Genomic DNA, 22,238 nt, shown 5'->3' with positions numbered 1-22,238 from the left:
ACACACCCTCAGGACATCCCATACTTTTATTTTGTAGCAATTGTTTCATGATTATATAATTAACTTGTTTGGATTGTTTCACGTTTGTCTCTCTCCCTGTAACATGAGATGCATGAAGAAGAGCCTGGTTCACAACTGTGTGATTATTCTCATAGAGTTGAGTGCATCATAGTTCTTTAATATATAGTGTAGGTTGAATGAATGACTGAATATATACATAAATGAATAAATGTCTCTGCATTTAAACTAAATGGACATTTCAAACCATGTTGTACATAATAAATACATACAATTGTATTTGTCAAATAAATATGTAGAAAGTGAAAACAGCTACATTTTTAAGGATTTTATAGTATATGGGAAAATTTATATGACTGGACTTCGTTTAGTCTTGTATATAGGCTTACCATATTACTCTCTTAAATCCATCTGTATATGGCAGCTGAATCTATCCACTTAAAGCTAGACATAGGTAAGTCAAGTGCCTTTTGGATATCCACAAAGCATCCCCCCTTAGCTTGACAAAAAAACAAAAATCCAACAACTGTAGTAGCCTATCATATATGACCCCCCCTTGAATAGGCATTTATTTACGTCCCCAGCACCATCAAAAGAATTGCCCCAAATCCCAACGACCTTAGATGTTCTTGGAATTCCAGAATTTTTCTGTATTCAATGTGCCATTTAGTGTGTCTTTCCCCCTGCCTAGAAGTCCATTTTGAATTTCTATTCTAAGTTTATGCATCCTGACTTTTCGAGATTCAGTTCTGACATCACCACCATGATGCCTTCTCTAAAATCAGGGTAGCAAAAATGTCTATTCTTTTATGGTTCCATAACTCCTAATTACTTTTATCTTAGTACTTATAAGCTATTATTACAAGGGCCTGTTTGTATCCATTTAAGACTGCAAGCTCCTTAAGCGTAGGATCCCACCTTATTCTTTTTGCATTGAAACATTCTAAGTCAATGTTTAGTGTTGAATAACTATCTCCATAAAATAATTGTAACAGATCATCAATATTCATTTTATTTTTTTCTAGAAAGAAAGATTGTCTAGAATTACAAGTGATAAACAAATTACTCTGAGGTACTTTTCTGATAAGTTGCCTTTTTATTGCATTTAATTTTAGCATTAAATTGTTAACTTAAGGCTTTTTAAAATTATATTTTGGTATATTTAATTTTTTATTATACTTTAAGTCCTGGGATACATGTGCAGAATGTTCAGGTTTGTTACATAGGAATACACGTGCCTTGGTGGTTTGCTGCAACCATCAACCCGCCATCAACATTAGATATTTCTCCTAATGTTATCCCTCCCCTAACTCTCCACCCCTCAACAGGCCCAGGTGTGTGATGTTCCACTCCCTGTATCCATGTGTTCTCATTGTTCAACTCCCACTTATGAGTGAGAACATATGATGTTTGGTTTTCTGTTCCTATGTTAGTTTGCTGAGAATGATGGTTTCCAGCTTCATTGATGTCCCAACTATCGGGGAAACCAGCACCCGATATTTCAACGTAGGTTCTTTTCTATTTTCCCTAAGTGTCAGCTTGTCTGAGAAATAAAGAGAAAGAGTACAAAAGAGAGAAATTTTAAAGCTGGGTGTCCGGGAGAGGCATCACATGGCGGCAGGCTCCGTGATGCCCCCCAGGCTGCAAAACCATCAAGTTTTTATTATGGATTTAAAAAAAGAGGGAGTGTATGAATAAGGTGTGGGTCACAGAGATCACATGCTTTAAAAGCAATAAAATATCACAAGGCAGAAGGTCAGACTGAGATCACAAGTTCTGGGCAAAACCAGAATTGCTAGTGAAGGTCCATGTCCTGCTGGGCACACATAGTCATTGATAAACATCTTAGCAGGAAACAGGGTTCAAGAGCAGAGAACCCATCTGACTAGAATTTACTAGGCTGGAATTTCCTAATCCTAGCAAGCCTGGGGGCGCTGCAAGAGACTAGGGCATGTTTCATCCCATATCTTCAACTGCATAAGGCAGACACTCCTAGAGCGGCCATTTTAGAGGCTTCCTCCTGGGAATGCATTCTTTTCCCAGGGCTGTTAATTATTAATATTCCTTACTGGGGAAAGAATTCAGTGATATTTCTCTTACCCATTTTGGGCAATAAGACAAATATGGCTCTGTCCTGCCCGGCTCCCAGGCAGTCAGACCTAACGGTTATCTCCCTTGTTCCCAGAACATCGCTGATACCCTGTTCTTCTTTCAAGGTGCCCAGATTTCATATTGTTCAAACACATGCTTTATGAACAATTTGTGCAGTTAACGCAATCATCACGGGGTCCTGAGGCGACATACATCCTCAGCTTAGGAAGATAATGGGATTAAGAGATTAAAGACAGGCATAGGAAATTATAAGAGTATTAATTTCGGGAACTAATAAATGTCCATGAAATCTTCACAATTTCTGTTCTTCTGCCATGGCTTCAGCAGGTCTCTCAATTTGGGATCCCTGACTTCCTGCAACACCCAGCAAAGGACATAAACTCATTCTTTTTTATGGCTGCATAGTATTCCATGATGTATATATGCCACATTGTCTTTATCTAGTCTATCATTGATGGACATTTGGATTGGTTCCAAGTCTTTGCTGTTGTAAACAGTGCTGCAATAAACATACATGTGCACGTGTCTTTATAGTAGAATGATTTATAATCCCTTGGGTATATACCCAGTAATGAGATTGCTGGATCAAATGGTATTTCTGGTTCTAGATACTTGAGGAATCACCACACTGTCTTCCACAATGGTTGAACTAATTTGCACTCCCACAAACAGTGTAAAAGCGTTCCTATTTCTCCACATCCTCTCCAGCATCTGTTGTTTCCTGACATTTTATGATTGCCATTCTAACTGACATGAGATGGTATATCATTGTGGTTTTGATTTGCATTTTCCTAATGACAAGTGATGATAAGCTTTTTTCAAAATGTTTGTTGGCCGCATACATGTCTTCTTTTGAGAAGTGTCTGTTCATATCCTTCACCCAATTTTTGATGAGGTTGTTTGTTTTTTCTTGTAAATTTGTTTAAGTTCCTTGTAGATTCTGTATATTAGCCCTTTGTCAGATGGATACACTGCAAAAATTTTCTCCCATTCTATAGGTTGCCTGTTCACTCTGATGATAGTTTCTTTTGCTGTGCAGAAGCTCTTTAGTTTAATTAGATCCCATTTGTCAATTTTGGCTTTTGTTGAAATTGCTCTTGGTGTTTACTCATGAAGTCTTTGTCCATACCTATGTCCTGAATAGTATTGCCTAGGTTCTCATCTAGGGTTTTTATGGTTTTAGGTCTTATGTTTAAGTCTATAACCCACCTTGAGTTAATTTTTGTATAAGGTGTAAGGAATGGGTCCAGTTTCTCTTTTCTGCATATGTCTAGCCAGTTTCCCCAACACCGTTTATTAAATAAGAAATCCTTTCCCTACTGCTTATTTTTGTCTGGTTTGTCAGAGATCAGATGGTTGTAGATGTGTGGTGTTATTTCTGAGGACTCTGTTGTGTTCCATTGGTCTATATATCTGTTTTGGTACCAGTACCATGCTGTTTTGGTTACTGTCACCTTGTAGTATAGTTTGAAGTCAGGTACTGTGATGCCTCCAGCTTTGTTCTTTTTGCTGAGGATTGTCTTGGCTATATGGACTCTTTTTTGATTCCATATGAAATTTAAGGTCAGATGTGGGGGCTCATGCCTGTAATCCCAGCACTTTGGGAGGCTGAGGCGAGCAGATCACCTGAGGTCAGGAGTTCGAGACCAGCCTGGCTAACATGGTGAAACCCCTTTTCTACTAAAAATACAAAAAATTAGCTAGATGTGGTGGCACACACCTGTAATTCCAGCTACTCAGGAGGCTGAGTCTAGAGAATCACTTGAACCTGAGTGGCAGAGGTTGCAGTGAGCCGATATCACACCATTGCACTCCAGCTTGGGCAATAAGAGCGAAACTATCTCAAATAAAAAAAAGAAAAAGAAAAAAGAAATTTAAAGTAGTTTTTTTTAAATTCTGTGAAGAAAGTCAGCGGTAGCTTGATGGGGACAGCATTGAATCTATAAATTACTTTGGGCAGTATGGCCATTTTCACGATATTGATTCTTCCTATCCATGAGCATGGAATGTTTTTCCATTTGTTTGTGTCTTCTTTTATTTCTTGAGCAGTGGTTTGTAGTTCTTCTTGAAGAGATCCTTCACATCCCTTCTAAGTTGTATCCCTAGGTATTTTATTTTCTTTGTAGCAATTGTGAATGGGAGTTCACTTATGATTTGGCTCTCTGTTTGTCTATTACTGGTATATAGGAACAATTGTGATTTTTCCATATTGATTTTGTATCCTGAGATTTTTCTGAAGTTGCTTATCAGCTTAAAGAGTTTTTGGGCTGAGACAATGGGGTTTTCTAAATATACAATCATGTCATCTGCAAACAGAGACAATTTGACTTTCTCTCTTCCCATTTGAATACTCTTTATTTCTTTCTCTTGCCTGATTGCCCTGGCCAGAACTTCCAATACTGTGTTGAATACGAGTAGTGAGAGAGGGCATCCTTGTCTTGTGCTGGTTTTCAAAGGGAATGCTTCCAGCATACCTAGTTTATTGAGAGTTTTTAGCATGAAGTGCTGCTGAATTTTATAGAAGGACTTTTATGCATCTAGTGAGATAATCATGTGGTTTTTGTCATTAGTTCTCTTTATGTGGTGGATTATGGTTATTGATTTGTGTATATTGAACCAGCCTTGCATCCCAAGGATAAAGACGACTTGATCATGGTGGATAAACTTTTTGATATGCTGCTGGATTTGGTTTGCCAGTATTTTATTGAGAATTTTCTCACTGATCTTCATCAGGGATATTGGCCTGAAATGTTCTTTTTTTGTTGTGTCTCTGCCAGGTTTTGGTATCAGGATGATACTGGCCTCATAAAATGAGTTAGGGAGGAGTCCCTCTTTTTCTCTTCTTTGGAATAGTTTTAGAAGGAATGGTAACAGTTCCTCTTTGTACCTCTGATGAGTTTGTCTATGAATCTGTCTGGTCCTGGTCTTTTTATGGTTGGTACACTATTAATTACTACGTCAATTTCAGAACTTGTTATTGGTCTATTCAGGGATTCAACTTCTTCTTGGTTTATTTTAGGAGGGTGTATGTGTCCAGGAACCCATCAGAAGGTCACCAACATCAAAGACCGTTGGTAGATAAATCCACAAAGATAAGGAAAAACCAATGCAAAAAGGTTGAAAATTTAAAAACCAGAATGCCTCTTCTTTTCCAAAGGATCATTGTTCTCCAGCAAGAAAATAAAACTGGATAGAGAATGAGTTTGACAAATTGACAGAAATAGGCTTCAGAAGGTGGGCAATAACAAACTCCTCCAAGCTAAAGGAGCATATTCGAACCCAATACAAGGAAGCTACGAACATTGAAAAAAGGCTAGAAGAATTGCTAACTAGAATAACCAGTTTAGAAAAAAACATAAATGACCTGATGGAGCTGAAAAACACAGCATGAGAAATTCATGAAGCATACACAAGTGTCAGCCAAATTGATCCATTGGAAGAAAGGATATCAGAGATTGAAGATCAGCTTAATGAAATAAAGCATGCAGACAGGATTAGAGAAAAAAAGAATGAAAAGGAACGAACAAAGCCTCCAAGAAATATGGGACTATGTGAAAAGACCAAACCTATTTTTGATTTCTGTACATGAAAGTGACATGGAGAATGGAACCAAGTTGGAAAACCACTCTTCAGGGTATTATCCAGGAGGACTTCCCCAACCTAGAAAGAGAGGACAACATTCAAATACAGGAAATACAAAGACCACCACAAAGATACTACTTGAGAAGAGCAACCCCAAGACACATAATCGTCAGATTCACCAAGGTTGAAATGAAGGAAAAAATGTTAAGTGTAGCCAGCGAGAAAGGTTGGGTTACCCACAAAGGGAAGCCCGTCAGACTAACGGTGGAACTCTCTGCAGAAACCCTACAAGCCAGAAGAGAGTGGGGGCCAATATTTGACATTCTTAAAGAAAAGAATTTTCAACCTAGAATTTCATAGCCAGCCAAACTAAGCTTCATAAGTGAAGGAGAAATAAAATCATTTATAGACAATGAAATTCTGAGAGATTTTGTCACCACGAGGCCTGCCTTACAAGAGCTCCTGAAGGAAAGACTAAATATGGAAAGGAAAAACCAGTACCAGCCACTGCAAAAACATACCAAATTGTAAAGTCCATTGACACTATGAAGAAACTGCATCAACTAATGAACAAAATAACCAGCTAGCATCATAATGGCAGGATCAAATTAACACATAACAATATTAACATTAAATGTAAACTGGCTGAATGCCCCAATTAAAAGACACAGACTGGCAGATTGGATAAAGAGTCAAGACCCATTGGTGTGCTGTATTCAGGAGACTCATCTCAAGTGCAAAGATATACATAGGCTCAACATAAAGGGATGGAGGAATATTTACCAAGCAAATAAAAAGCAAAAATAAATAAATAAATAAAAAAGCAGGGGTTGCAATCCTAGCCTCTGATAAAACAGACTTTAAACCAACAAAGATCAAAAAAGACAAAGAATGGCATTACATAATGGTAAAGGGATCAATGTAACAGGAAGAGCTAACTATCCTAAATATATATGCACCCAATACAGGAGCACTCAGATTCATAAAGCAAATTCTTAAAGACCTACAAAAACTTAGACTCCCACACAATAATAATGGAAGACTTTAACACTCCACTGCCAGTATTACATCGAGACAGAAAATTAACAAGGATATTCAGGACTTGAACTCAGCTCTGAACCAAGCAGACCTAATAGACATCTACAGAATTCTCCACTCCAAATAAACAGAATATACATTCTTCTCAGCACATCACACTTATTTTAAAATTGACCACATAATTGGAAATAAAACACTCGTCATCAAATGTAAAAGAACAGAAATCATAACAAATAGTCTCTCAGACCACAGTGCAATCAAATTAGAAGTTGGGATTAAGAAACTCACTCAAAACCGCACAACTACATGGAAACTGAACAACCTGCTCCTAAATGACTACGGGGTAAATAACAAAATTAAGTCAGAAATAAATAAGTTCTTTGAAACCAATGAAAACAAAGACACAACATACCAGAATCTCTGAGACACAGCTAAAGCAGTGTTTAGAGGGAAATTTATAGCACTAAATGCCCACAGGACAAAGCAGGAAAGATCTAAAATTGACACCCTAACATCACAATTAAAAGAACTAGAGAAGCAAGAGCAAATGAATTCAAACTAGCAGACGACAAGAAATAACTAAGATCACAGCAGAACTGAAGGAGATAGAGATATGAAAAACCTTTAAAAAAAAATCAGTGAATCGAGGAGCTGGTTTTTTGAAAAGATTAACAAAATAGATAGTCTGCTAGCTGGAATAATAAAGAAGAAAAGAGAGAAGAATCAAATAGACACAATAAAAAATGATAAAGGGGATATCACCACTGATCCCACAGAAATACAAACTACCATCAGAGAATACTATAAAATCCTCTATACAAATAAACTAGAAAATCTAGAAGAAATGGTATATTTAATTTTACTTATTTATTAAAAATTTAAAAACATTTGTTGAGCATTTGATAGATATTATACCTTAAGCTGACTTCTTGTCATTAGAAGATGCAAAATGTAGTTGCTGACATAAAGGAGCTCAGAGGTAAACAGATAATTAAAATATAATATATGTGTGCTAATAGAAGTAAGGATTTGGAAGAATGGATTTTAGCTAAAAGATTAAGAATTAAAAGACAATATTCCTGATGAAGGAAATAACATGTGAAAAGCTATGGAAGTAATTTTGGAAGTGCATTTTGAAATTACAAATTATTAACCAGGGTTTCCTGCCTTTTCAGGTGTAGATCAGTTAATCTAACATCCAATTTTAAATTTTGGGGAGGTCTAAAATCTTCCAAAATTTCAGTTAATTTCTTATGCCATTAGGTGGAGACTTAATGTTTAATGGTTAATTCTAGCTGCAAATTCCTGCTTTATGATTTTTTTGGATTATATCCATTCTACATAAATTCAAGTAGACATTGTTCCAACTTTATCTAAACAAACAAAAAAACAGTTTGTAAATGTGCAGATCACAACTTGCTCAGTTAATTTCCTGGATAATTTGGGAAAGGATGAGGGCAGTCCACATCAAAGGTGGTAAATAACTTGAAACTGAATGTTTTGTAGAATTTGTTGTCTGAGGTTTTTGACTGGCTTCTTCACTACACATCATCTTCTTAGTCAGATCATCTTCTTAATTCTTTCTGTTCTTACTTCTCATCTCTCTTCCACACTTCTTCCGTCCTGGATGACCTTGAGAACACTAGGCTTTCTATATAAATTGTGCATAATAATTTACATCATTCTATCTCACCTCTTAATATGTCTTATTTTCTTACTGGGAAAAATAGGCTAGGTTGGATTTGTTTTTATTTTTATGAAAAGCATAATAAATAAGTAATTCACATGACTTATTTTTATTGCTGACTTAATACCATGTATCTTTTCATCCTTAATACTAATGGGATGATTCAGTGAAACAAGGAGCAAAGGGAGGCAGCGCAATAGATAAACATGACTTTCATGGCTAAGTTAAATTTTAAACAACAAAGAACTAGAAAAAAATGAATTTGCTTACCTTTTTTTTTTACCTTGAAAAATCTGTACATTATATTTCTCGTCTTTAATAGGAATTGCATTTGCTGCATTTTAATCAAATTTATCTGATTCTGTGCAGTCTGCTTCTTGCTGATTTTAATTCTTTTCCTTTCACAGCATCTTTTTTCTGTTTTTGAGTTCCCTGCTTTGGGTGAATTTCATTATTAGTCTACATTTATATGCTTTCTTTTAGTGAAGACATGGATTAGACTCCCATTCTTATGCAGATGACACTCAGATGTTATTGAAGATTAGTCCTAATTGTAACTCCACTTTTGACAGTTTATTAGTTTCTCATGAAGATGTAGAGACTGGGATGTTCAGTTAAATGTTATTAAACTGAACTACTTATTGATAGTTCCAGATGCTGATTTAAATAGGTTTTATCATTCACCTTCAGATACTTGTGTTTGTATATTTCATGACCAACTGTCAAGAGTCTGAGAATTCTAATTGATTCAGAGAACAGTGTCTATTCCTATTATCTATAGTTTAATAACAGGTCTTTGATAGTTAGGTCAATAATTCAGTATTTTTCCAGTGGATTATATCATACACTATATTTTAAAATTAAAGGAAAATAAGAATAAAATGAATTCTGATACATGAAAAATGTTGCACATTTATATATGTTACTTAAATCCTTATTTTTGTGGTTAAATTGTTATGGAGGAAACTGCAGTGTAGGATTTCATTTCACCATAACATAGTAAACATAACTTTGGGTATAACTTTCCTTCCCATACACTATTAAGAGTTTTCCTCCCAAAAAGTTAGAGAAAGTATGTTTGAACATAATTATTGAAAGTATACACCAAATATTGTGTAGAAAGACTAAAATCTTGACACTCAACACAAAACTCTGTCTCTTATTTAATGGAGTTTTTTTTCTGTGTGAAATAATCTGTTATGAGGTTGTTTGCACTTTCTTTCCTTTCTTTTTAAATTAACTTTTTCTCTACAATTGCTATATACGTCCATGAAAACAACAGCTCTCTAACTTCTAGTGCTGGCCTTCTCACTTTTCCTATTTTTCCATTTCCGTTTTTTATAATATATTTCTTCCAAGTTTTAACCATTTTTTACAGTGTATCTTTTATGATCTTCATTGAAAATTAAGCCTCAAATACTTTTCAATTGTTGGGTATTTTCTTTCTTCCTAGGTTACTAATTTATTAGAAGTATTTGGAAAACATTTTTTACAACTTTGGAAATACTTATTTTCTGTTCAAGTTAATATAGGCTTTGTATCTTCTATAATTTCTGATAAATTATTTACTGTCCTGAGCCATTTCATTTTCTCACAGTCAGTATTTCATCAGCACATTGTTTTACATTCAAAGAGTATACATCTGCCAACTTGGGGATGCTTTTCCTTAGCACATCCCTAAAGCATTTCAACTCAACCATCTTTAATGGTAATAATCACGTATTCATTTTAAAAGATGAGATCCTATCAAATGTTACCATGGAAATGGACGCCTTCTACCTTGATTTGGCTAAAATGAGTTTGTTCTTCATTTCTACATGAGCTGTAGGAGAAAAACTCTGAAATTACTGGGGAGTGGAGGGAGATGGAAATAAAATGTGAAAGTAAAACAATTCCATTTCTCCATCAGTTCCTAAGAATAGCCTTTTGTGATCTATTACTTACTCCCATTGCATCTTTATCTACTAGTTTAGTATTTCTTTTTTTTTCTAGAATATAATCTCTCTAGGGCAATGACCTTGATTGTCTTATTGATCTTTCCACCTCCGCCCAGCATAGTGTTTCAAACAGAATATGCATTAATTTAATATTTGTGTGATTTGTGATTTTTCAGAATAAAAACTGTCCAGCACTCAGCCTTCACAAATGAATTTAAAAATATATTATCTAATAGTCATTTTGTTTGGTGAAATTTTTTATCTCATTATTTTTACTTTTTAAAAATAGCCATTCTGGGCTGGGCACGGTGGCTCATGCCTGTAATCCCAGCACTTTGGTAGGCCAAGGCGGGTGGATCACGAGGGCAGGACATCAAGACCATCCTGGCTAACACGGTGAAACTCCGTCTCTACTAAAAAAAAAATGCAAAAAATTAGCCAGGTGTGGTGGCAGGCGCCTGTAGTTCCAGCTACTCAGGAGGCTGAGGCAGGAGAATGGCGTGAACCTGGGAGGTGGAGCTTGCTGTCAGCCGAGATCGTGCCACTGCACTCCAGCCTGGGTGACAAAGAGAGACCCAGTCTCAAAAAAAAAAAAAAAAAAAAAAAATAGCCATTCTGACTGACGTGAGATGGTGTCTCATTGTGGTTTTGATTTGAAGTTCTCTAATGATTAGTGATGTTGAGGTTTTTTTTTTTCATATGATTGTTGGCCTCCATGACACAAGTTTACCCATGTAAATGTTTGCCACATGTACCCTGAACCTAAAATAAAGGTTTATACATAAATAATTGAAAAGGCAAATAATTGATTTAATATTTTTCTAAACAAATTTTTAAAATTATTTTAAGTTCTGGGATACGTGTGCAGAACGTGCAGGTTTGTTACATAGTTATACATGTGCCATGGTGGTTTGCTGCACCTATCAGCCTGTCGTCCAGATTTTAAGCCCTGCACGCATTAGGTATTTGTCCTAATGCTCTCCCTCCCCTTGTCCTCCACCCTAACAGGTCCTAGTGTGCAATGTTCCCCTCCCTGTGTCCATGTGTTCTTGTCGTTCAACTTCCACTTATGAGTGAGAACATGTGGTGTTTGATTTTCTGTTTCTATGTTAGTTTACTGAGAATTACAGCTTCCAGCTTCATCCATGTCCCTGCAAAGGGGAAGAACTCATTCCTTTTTATGACTGCATAGTATTCCGTGGTGTATATTTGTGACATTTTCTTTATCCAGTCTATCATTGATGGGCATTTGGGTTGGTTCCAAGTCTTTGCTATTGCAAATAGTGCTGCAATAAACATACCTGTGCATGTGTCTTTATAGTAGAATGATTTATAATCCTTTGGGTATATACCCAGTAATGGGATTGCTGGGTCAAATGGTATTTCATTCTAGATCCTTGAGGAAATGCCACACTTCAAACAAAGTTTTAACTATGAGATTGTATTTGTTTTCATACCCAGAAATAATATTTGATCAGTAAATAATAAAAACATTAGTTTTATTTTGGAGTCATATATTCCTGTGATATAACTGCTTACTCTCAGTTTATGACATAGATATAGAGTTTTCAGTGCTAGATGCTTATTGAAGTTTACACAATTATAATATGTCTAATCCTCTCAATCAACCAACAGAATTTTTCTCATAAACACAGATAATGTGCTTATGTCAGTAGGTTGGAATACAAAATAAATTCACATTTTAAAATTTAATAGCTAAGCACACTGTCACTGCTCTGTCATTTTCCTCTTCTGCTGTTCACTCAGTCCCAGGAGCCAGATATTTTCCTCCATGAGAGAAAATAAATAATTAAAATGAATCCACCAAAATCCCCACTCTCTCCTCCTATCAATATCATGATAATAGACTCACTTGTTTATTTTTCCTTTTGTTGCCTGTGCTTTTGGTGTCATATTCAAAAAATCATTGCCAAGATGAATGTTAAGGAGAATTTTTTTCCTGCTTTCTTCTAGGACCTTTGTGGATTCATATCCTACATTTAAGTCTTTAATCCATTTCAAGCTAATTTTTGTATAAGGTGTAACACAAGGGTCCAATTTCATTATTTTGCAAGTGGATATTCAATTTTCTCAACACCACTTGTTGAAGAGACTATTCTTTGCCCCATTTTGTATTTTTGGTGGCCCTGTCACAGATTAGTTGACTATATATTTGTGGGATTACTGTTGGACTTTCTATTCTGTTTCATTATCTATCTGTCTGTTTTTATGCCAGTACCATGCTGTTATGATTACTGTAGCTTTGTATATACAGTCATGTGTAACATATACAATCTTGGTCCCATAAAATTATAATGAAGCTGAAAAATTTATATCACCTAGTGACATTGTAGCCATTGTCACATCATAATACAACACATCACTCATGTGTTTTTGGTGATACTGGTATAAACAAACCAACTGCTGCACCAGTCATATAAAAGTATGGCACATACAATTATGTACACTACACAATATTTTATTATGATAATAAACAACTATGTTAATAGTTTAAGTATTTACTACACCACACTTTTTATCATCATTTTGGAGTGTACTCTTTCTGCTTAAAAAAAAGTGTACTTTTTTAGCAGTAAAACAGCCTTAGACAGGTCTTTCAGGAGGTATTCTAGGAGAAGGCACTGTCATCATAGAAAATGACAGCTCCATGTGTATTATTGCCCCTGAAGATCTGTCCATGGGACAAGATGTGGAGGTCGAAGACAGTGCTACTGATGATCCTGACCCTGTGTAGACCTAGGCTGATGTGTGTGTTTGTGTCTTAGTTTTAAATAAATTATAAAGAGTAAAAAATAAAAGTAAAAATAGAAAATAGCATATAGAATAAGCGTATGAAGAAATAAAATAATGATGTATAGCTGTGCAATGTGTTTGCATTTTAAACTAAGTGTTGCTACAAGAGTCAAAAGTTTAAAAAATTGTGGAGTTTATAAAGTAAAAAAGTTACAGTAAGCTAAGGTTAATTCACTATTTAAGTAACAATTTTTAGAAAACAATTTATAGTTGTATTTATAAAGTCTGCATTAGTGTATGGTAACACCTTGGGCCTTCACATTCACTCCTCACTCTCTGACTCACCTCGAGCAACTTCCAATCCTGCAAACTCTATTCATGGTAAGTGCCCCTATATAGGGGTACCATTTTTAACTTTTTTGTATATTTTTACTTTTTCTTTGTTTAGATATGTTTAGATACACAAATATCATTGTGTTCTAATTGTCTACATTTTATTGTATAGTGTATCCAGTAGAGTAACACGCTGAAAAAGTATGTAGCTTAGGAGCAATAGGCTATACCATAGTGTAGTAGGCTACACAATCTAGATTTGTGTAGTAGGCACACTCTATGATGTTTAATAATGACAAAATTGCCTCACAACACATTTCTCGGAATGTATCTCCATCATTAAGCAATACGTGAACGAAGTTTGAAATCAGGGAGTGTGATGCCCCCACCTCTGTTCTTTCTCAAGATTGCTTTGGCTATTTGAGGGGAACAATATGCCATGATAGAAACTCAAACTATAAGCCTTGTTGCAAAGAATGGACAGTAAGAATAAAATTCAAATACCAATGATGATGGTTGAGCAAAGAAAGATTAGAAAGGTACCTGAAACATGTGGGTAGCACTTGCCTTGGCCTACCTCTATGAAGTCAAGGATAGTTCCCTTTTCTTGCTGAGATATAGTCACGCCATTTCTCTCAACATCCGAATCTCATTGTCTGCTGAAAGTTGTCCATCTTTAGGTACCAACATTTATCCATTTCCAGTGATTTCATATTTGCTCCCAAGAATATTTATTGTCTTGCCTAACACAGCCCAATGAGAAACATTTAAATAAGTAAGTCCTTTGTTGGTACACCTCTCTTCGTCTGGGCTATCCTGACTTGCACTTCACAAGATTTGAGCTGTACATACTCACTCATTGTTACATAGTTACATCTTATTAGAATATCTAATTTTCCAAAGTACAAGTTAGAGTTTCTAGAAGCAATAGAAACTATTAAGTAAAAAATAATATGGCCTATTTTTTCTATCACATTATGTGGAGCAGAAGAATTATAGTTTATGCCGTTGTCAATACCAAGTTACTTTCAGAGAATATCAAGTTAGTCTCTGACACTATGAATATTTATCCTTATGCCTGGCTAATAAAGAAGCCACTGTAAAGATAGATAGAAATGAAATTACTTCTACTAGGGGCAAGACTACGATACTTAACTAACTCTCAGGTGAACAACCACTAAAAGGGAAATGCTGCAAATACATTTGAATTACAGTTGATTCTTCTAATGGATTCATGATTTTCCATGTCACATATGTCAGCAAACAGTTTAAATGATAATAATAACATTACTCTGATATAGTAAAGGCCTCATTGGGCAAGAATGTAACTTTCAGGCTCTATCAACTTCATTGCGTCTCTTGGGAAAGCCATTCAGAGCACACAGATAACTGCATGATATAATCATATTATCATATTAGGCTTATCAGAGCTTATGGGTGACATAGTACAACTATCTAAGTTTACAAGTTAAAAAAACTGAGATCTAGGTGATTTGAATTTGCTCAAGTAGAAACATGAAGACCCAGGGATAGTTGAAGATTTGAAGATACAAGAACTACAAACTTCATCCTAAAGATGAAAAATGAACCACAAACTTCATACTAATAACTCCTTTAATGACATATGCTATCATACTCCTCATACCAGAAATCTTTCAACAACCCTAATACATGGCCTTAGAATAGCAGGCAGTAGGATGTGCTTGTTCACACAATGTTAATGAATCCTTTGTGGATTAATTACCACATTCTACATTCTCCAAAAGGTAGAAGCTTGAACTGCTACCAAAGCCCAAAGGGGAAAAAAATTGGAAGACATAAATGATAAACAAAACCAAATCTTTGTTGTGACTCTAAGTATTTTCATCATTTGCTCACTCATTCATTCATTGAGTGTCTTCCATGTGGAAGGCACAATTTTATGTGCTGGAGATTCCATTATAAACAAAACCAAGTTCTTGCTTTCATCAATGTGACATTCTAATGAGGAAAACAGACAATTAACAATTGTCTCTGTGTGTGTGTTTGGGGGGGGGTATGTAAAGGTAATACTTAAGAAACTAAAGTTTAGAGATATTAATCAGAATAGGCCTTGTATGGCATACCGTTTTAGTAGAAACTTATGCCAGGTGAGAAAAATAGAAAGTGCTAGGGTCTTAAAGTGTGAATATTTTCACTGTGTTTAAGGAATTACAAGTAAGTGAGTGGAAAGAGCTTTATAGAATTTACGAATTCTAAGAATCTGTTGGAGTAAGATTATGAAAGTCCTTCAATATTATTTTAAAAATCATGACGGAAAAATTCAAGAAGGAAAATTCCAGGAGAGAGTGAAAACGGTACTTCAGGGCACAGCGGACCCAGAGACAACTATAGACAGATCTCAGTTGATATATTCTGTGCAAAAAAGAATCCTTAACCTGTGAATCATGTCCTTACTTAGCCAAAACATAAAATGTCAGCTTGTCTTACTTGTGTAGTTGAAACATTGTATCTGGCACAAATCTAAATGCCTGAAGGTTACAGTTAAAGCTAAACATATTTCACTGTACTTAACCTTATTCCTACGCATTTTCCAAAGTGTGGTTAACTGTATGTGTTTTACCTGAGGAAAAAATAGGAATACACTGGTAGACAAGCTAGGAATAAATCTTTTGGCTTCTGCTTCCGTACTTCTATCGATGTTAGCAGTATTTTGCAATGTCTCTGCAGGTATTGGTTCATTTTATTCCACAAACAGGACTGTAAAATGTATAAGGTAGCCCTTTTTAATCTTTCTTTATAAAAACACAGGTGGCATGTGAATGAAATAAGCAAAATATTTTATAAAATATCAACTCTGTCTAAAGAACTAAAAGTTAAGATAATCATAAATATAGGAAATATATAAATATTAGCTAACTTATTAGTTAATTATAAACTGCTCAAATCAGGATGTTAGCATTTTTATGATAATGAGCTGTCCCATTCAGAACGTGCCCTGTCTTTCCATTTCTACAAGTTTTATTTAATGCCCCTTCATTGTTTTTTTTAGTAGTTACCTTTATAAGACTTCTGTCTTATATGTCTTTTGCTAAATATATTTTTCAAAATTATATATAATTCCTGCTGCTTGTATAAATTGGACCTTTCCATTTGAATTGCTAACTATTTTTGTTATAAAAGAAACCTATACAGCCGGGCATGGTGGCTCACACCTGTAATCCCAGCACTTCGGGAGGCTGGGGCGGGCTGATGACTTGAGGTCAGGAGTTCAAGACCAGCCTGGCCAACATGGTGAAACCTCATCTCTACTAAAAGTACAAAAAAATGAACAGGGCATGGTGGCGGGCACCTGTAATTCCAGATACTTGGGAGGCTGAGGCAGGAGAATCACTTGAACCTGGGAGGTGGAGGTTGCAATGAGCCGAGATCGTGCCACTGCACTCCAGCCTGGGTAACAGAGTGAGACTCCATCTAAAAGAACAACAACAACAACAAAAAAAAAAAAAAAGAAAGAAACCTATACATTTTTATGTGAATTATATATTTTAAAACCAAAATATAGGAATCTTGAAAATAATACAGCATATTGTGTTAGATAAATTATTATATCTCTTGAATGTAAGACAGAAAAATTATATTGCATGCAAATAATGATGTGTTTCTTATTCAAATTATGTAACTCTTAAATTTTTTTTATTTTTTTGCCTTGCCTGGAACCTCTAAGACAATATTGAATGATATCACTAGTGTGGGGATCCATATTTTGTTCTAATCTTTAATGACCAAAGTTGTCATATTTAATTTATAACCCAATACTTGCTTTGATTTCATACATTCATTGGTTTATTTACAAGGTTTTTTCTTTTTCTACTATTTCTATCTTTCTGAGACTGTAAGCATGGAATTCTTATATACTAAGAAATTTCAGCTGAATTTCTCAAATGTACTACTTTACTGTAGTCCATTTACTGTAATCACATTTATTTATTTCCTTTGTGTTACTAAAGGCTCCATTGAAGAGGAAAATTTGTATCAAAATAATGTATGAACTCAATATAATTTAATACAGACACCAGTCTCCTTTACTTTGACAAATGGACACAACTAAAGTTTGTGGAAAAATAAATAATAATGGATAATAAAGAAAATTATGAAATTGAATAAGAATGGGGAGATGTGTGTCATCTATGTAAAAAATGATTAAAACTGTATGGTACTGGCAGACGAATAATCATATATCAGTAGGTCAATATGAAGAAAAAGGCTCAGATATATATATGGGTTTCTTATACATTTATGTACAGTCTATATAAATATAATATAAATGGTGTTTTTAGTTCATGACGAATAATATAGAATTTACTATAAATGCTCCTTTACCTTGCCCCATATGAAACCAATTTGTAGATGAAATTTAATTATAATATAATACAACTATTAAAGAATGAGAAATAAAGGTTGTATTTCAATCTTAGATTTGAAGAAAATCTTTCTTGAGTGGGATATAAAATACAAGATCTAAAAGAAGACACTGACAGATTTACACATATTTTTATGTTTACAGAGAAAAGTTAATTCAAAGCAAAATCGAAAACAACAAAAGTCTGTAAGAATATATTTGTAGCACATATAAAAGGGTTAATATTAGTAACACACAGGAAGTTTCTATAAATCAGCAAGAAAAAAATTGAAATGAGGAAAAGTGTACAAAGAGAAAAGTCAGAGCAAAAAATAGAGACAACAATAAAGACTTCTGTTAAAGCATACTAAAAACGTAGAGAAAGAATTGGAAATTAAAACAGTGACATTCCTGACAGAATGGCAAAAGCATAATGATTGATACTATTATTTTGGCGACAGCCTGGGGAACTATTCTCTTTTTAATATTATTTTTGGGAGTATACTGAACAAACTTTTGGAGAGTAATTTAGGCATATTTATCAAATTTTTAAATGCTCACATATTGTAACTAATTAATATTTCTTCTAAGAATTAATCCTACAATAATAACACAAGTGTAAAGCACAAATACAATGGAAATGAAGAGAAAAATTACTCATTGTTGTAAGCCACTGAGATTTTGCAGTTTGGCTTTCCATAATAACAAATTTGTTTTTATTTTTTCAACTATAAAACATAATACATAAATGTACCAAGATCTTCATTGTATTTGTGTTGCTACGTGTGAAATTCTGCAACTCTGTTCAAATAGCAGGTCTGTTCTACATGTCTTCTTATTTCCCACTGCAGGATTAAGGAAACCTCCTAATTATCCTGTGCTATTCTCATAGTGGAAGCCTGTCAAAAACGTCCAGTAGTTCTATCAGCTTCCGTTTGTACTGTTAAATCTGCAAAAGAAAAAAACCTATATGTACTGACCTAGAATAGTCGTCATGATATATGCAAAAAAAACTTCAGACTAATGTTATAGAATTAGCTATGTTTGTTAAAACATACAAATCCATTAAGAAAACAAGAAATATGCAAAAACTCATAGTGCCACAAAACAAAAATGTCTGTAGCTGTACAACTTGTTAAGTGGTTACTGTCAGGTTTGGATGGAAGCAGATAAGCAGACCGAAATATTTACAGGTGATTGTTACTTGCCATTTTATAAATGTTTTTGCCTTATTTTTATAGAAAAAGAAAATCATTTTCATAGAAGACAGTTTTTCACTGTGAAACATATTTATGAAGATTCTTCATCAGCATGAAGAGAGCACTATTTTATAGTTAATTTAAGAGCTGTGTGAAAGAACTTGGATATTTGTTTCTTTAGCAAACCTACCTACATCATGAAAGCCATTGTACTATGAGTTAACAAAGATGATAAACAAGGCCTTGACTTCAAAAGATTCTAAGTGTGTATATAGTTTAGAAAACAAAGGATGCCAGAGAATTACGAAGTATTAAGTACCACTCAGAGGAGTATATTCAATCAGAAAGCTATAGCCACTACAAACCAATTGCTTTGTGATTGCTATAAATTTCTCATTTCTATAAAGTTTTTAGACTCTTTCAGGCTGCATTCCCTATCAGGCCACTAGCACCTAAACACTTGTATAAATGTGCTGTTCAAATAATGTGCTATGAAATGTACAATCCATTACAGAACCCTTAGTGGAAGAATTAGAAACCCTTCTTATGGAAAGAAGTGGCACATCACCTTGGCTTTGTTTAAGTAAATAGAATATCTGCAAGTAAATGTAAGAAGGAATAATATTCTAGACCTAGAAAACAGCATGAAAAATATAGAAAATTATAAAGAGTATGATAAATTCAAAGAAGAGCAAGATGTCTGTTCTGGCACAAGTAAAGTGTATGACTATGTAAAATGGTAGGTCATTGTACTAGAAAATAAATTTAGGTCCTCACAGGAATAATTTTATACTCCCTATTAGGAATTTGTACTTTATTCCATTGGAAATAGATACCAAGCTTTCATGCAGTTAGGTAATGTAATTAAATCTGTGTTTTAGAAAGATAAATATAGTAGCAGTGAGGAGGATGTAATAGAGAAGTTGGAGTCTAGAAAAGGGGTTAAGAAGCTATTATCAGTACAAGAAAAATGAGGAAGAAGCACTGGACACTGGGAAGAAAAGAAATGAAGCAAAACAGAGATGTTTCCATGGAGGAAAACAGAATAGACTTTGAGGAGTATATATTATGCAAGGCGAGGATCTGGATAGTCTATTCAAGAAATATTTAATTGAAAGTGCTTCCTCAAAGCATCTAATGGAATGTCCAGCAGACAGAAAATTAATCTAGAAATCAGGAGAGATGCCAAAGCTGGCGATGTAGATTTGAGAGCTATCAAACAGAAATGTCCTTTCCAGTCATAGAAGTGAATTAGTTTAACTATTCAGAGAAACCATTGAACAAATAGAAAAGAAGAGATTAAATCAATTTAGAATTATGCTACTTAAGGGTCAGATGGGAAAAATAAAACCGGAACAAATAATATGGTAGAGCAGAACTATTTAAAACATACATGCAAATAATCAGGAGAGCTTAATACTATGTAAGGCAAGGCAGAGAATTTCAAACAAAGCTTATCAATATTATCAATACTTTGCATTACTGCTGAGATATCAAATATGTGGAAAAATGAAGAGATACTATATTTAGCAATTATGAGTTCATTGCTGGCTTTGAAAAAGCAATTTAAACACTGAAATGAGAATCAGAATCAGACTGAAATATTTTGAAGAGTGAAAGGGGAGAGCAAAATTGCATAGTGAGCATAGAATATTTACAAGAAGTTAAGTAGTAAATGGGGAAAAAAGATTGAATTGCAAATAATGGTAAGGGAAGAAAAATACAATTTATTATTTTTATATACAAAATAATATGATTTTATTGGTTAAAATATAGAAATTATACACACACACTCAAGATAATTAAAAGTACTATAACTATTAAATCAACACAAGATATAACCATCAAGTTGCAGGAAAGTTGTCTGAAATAGATTTATGCTATAAAGAGAAGAAACTAATAAAGAAATCTACATGTAACATACAAGAAAAACACACTTTTAGTGATGTAAAAAACAAGACGTGAGTTAGAAGACCTGGGCCGAAATTCTGACTACTATATACTAGAAGCATGACTTTGACCATGTCAAGCAAACTTTTAGGAGGTCCATAAACTGATTTTCAAAGTGGTGATGATGATAACTATGTAAAGATTTAAGTGCATATGAAAATATACATTCAACTGTTCATCATTTAAATATACAATAGATTATTTTTGACAGATTAGAAAATGATAATATGGGCAGGATTTGATAGAACGGGGCAAAGAAATCCAAATCAAAAGCAGTGGCATCCAGAAATTTGTGGTGGTCAAGAAGCAAGTTAAGAAACAGAAACAGTATGGTCACTAGCTCATTTATTAAGTAGAAGAAAGATGGGTTAGAAACTGAGAAAATGCTACAACTTTCAACTTTTGTGGGAATTCATTACAATTACTTAAATGTAACTGCTTTTTTTTTTTAGTCTGAGTTCTTTAATTCATAGTTATAAGTACAGAAAGAGAAGTTTTTCTATTCATGGTTCTCAACTGCACTATTGTGAGTCCTAGGGTACTTAATAAACACAAATGAAAACACTTTTTAGATTGCTTCATTAACACAAGGCTCTGTTTCACTCTCTTTGTATATTTTTGTTAACACAATATTGGGTACATATATCTTTCTCTAATTAAACACACCTATTTAAAGTCAGAGAACAATTTATCATGCCTCAAATTTCTATTCATAACTAGTTTTCCATTAATGTTGAAAATATCGAGCTTGTGAATCCCAGGGTGTTAAAAACACCGTATTTTGATAAGTGACATTAGAATACCATAATATATATTTCAATGTGGTTATAATTGTGTCATTTTGAATGTAAAGTCTATTTGCAAGATATTTTATTGTTGCAATTTTACATGTGACATATGTTCATCTTTTGAAATGCAATTTCTCTTTTAGTGAAAACGTGTGGCTCTAATCTTCAAGGACCAAGTGGTACCTTTACATCTCCCAACTTTCCGTTCCAGTATGACAGCAATGCACAATGTGTCTGGGTCATCACAGCAGTGAATACAAATAAGGTAAGAGAACACCATCTGTGATTAAAAAAAAAAAAGTCATAATCATAAAGACAAAGGCAAAGAAATAATACGGAACATGCAGTATGGAAAATTTATAACTCAAGTAGGATTTTGGCAATATTCCCTACTTAACCGTTTATAAACCAGATTTATATGAGAAATTTGAGAAAAAATAAAAATAATACAATTCTACT

At 34.2% G+C, this 22,238-nt stretch overlaps 1 protein-coding gene across 4 annotated transcripts in view; it reads left to right on the top strand.

Annotated features, from left to right (window-relative positions):
* The window catches only part of CSMD3 (CUB and Sushi multiple domains 3), a 1,211,731-nt gene that overhangs the window by 548,583 nt on the left and 640,910 nt on the right, over positions 1 to 22,238 (top strand). For all 4 annotated transcript variants that reach the window (XM_054518783.2, XM_063726791.1, XM_063726792.1 and 1 more), the window contains one exon: positions 21,923 to 22,044. In XM_054518783.2, the coding sequence (XP_054374758.2) occupies positions 21,923 to 22,044 (122 nt within the window). The remainder of the gene's footprint in view (positions 1 to 21,922; positions 22,045 to 22,238) is intronic.

Source organism: Pongo abelii, chromosome 7 (genome assembly GCF_028885655.2).
Source record: "Pongo abelii isolate AG06213 chromosome 7, NHGRI_mPonAbe1-v2.0_pri, whole genome shotgun sequence".
Lineage (NCBI taxonomy): Eukaryota > Metazoa > Chordata > Mammalia > Primates > Hominidae > Pongo > Pongo abelii.
The sequence above is the reverse complement of the archived record's forward strand: the minus strand, read 5'-3'. Positions and strand labels throughout refer to the sequence as shown.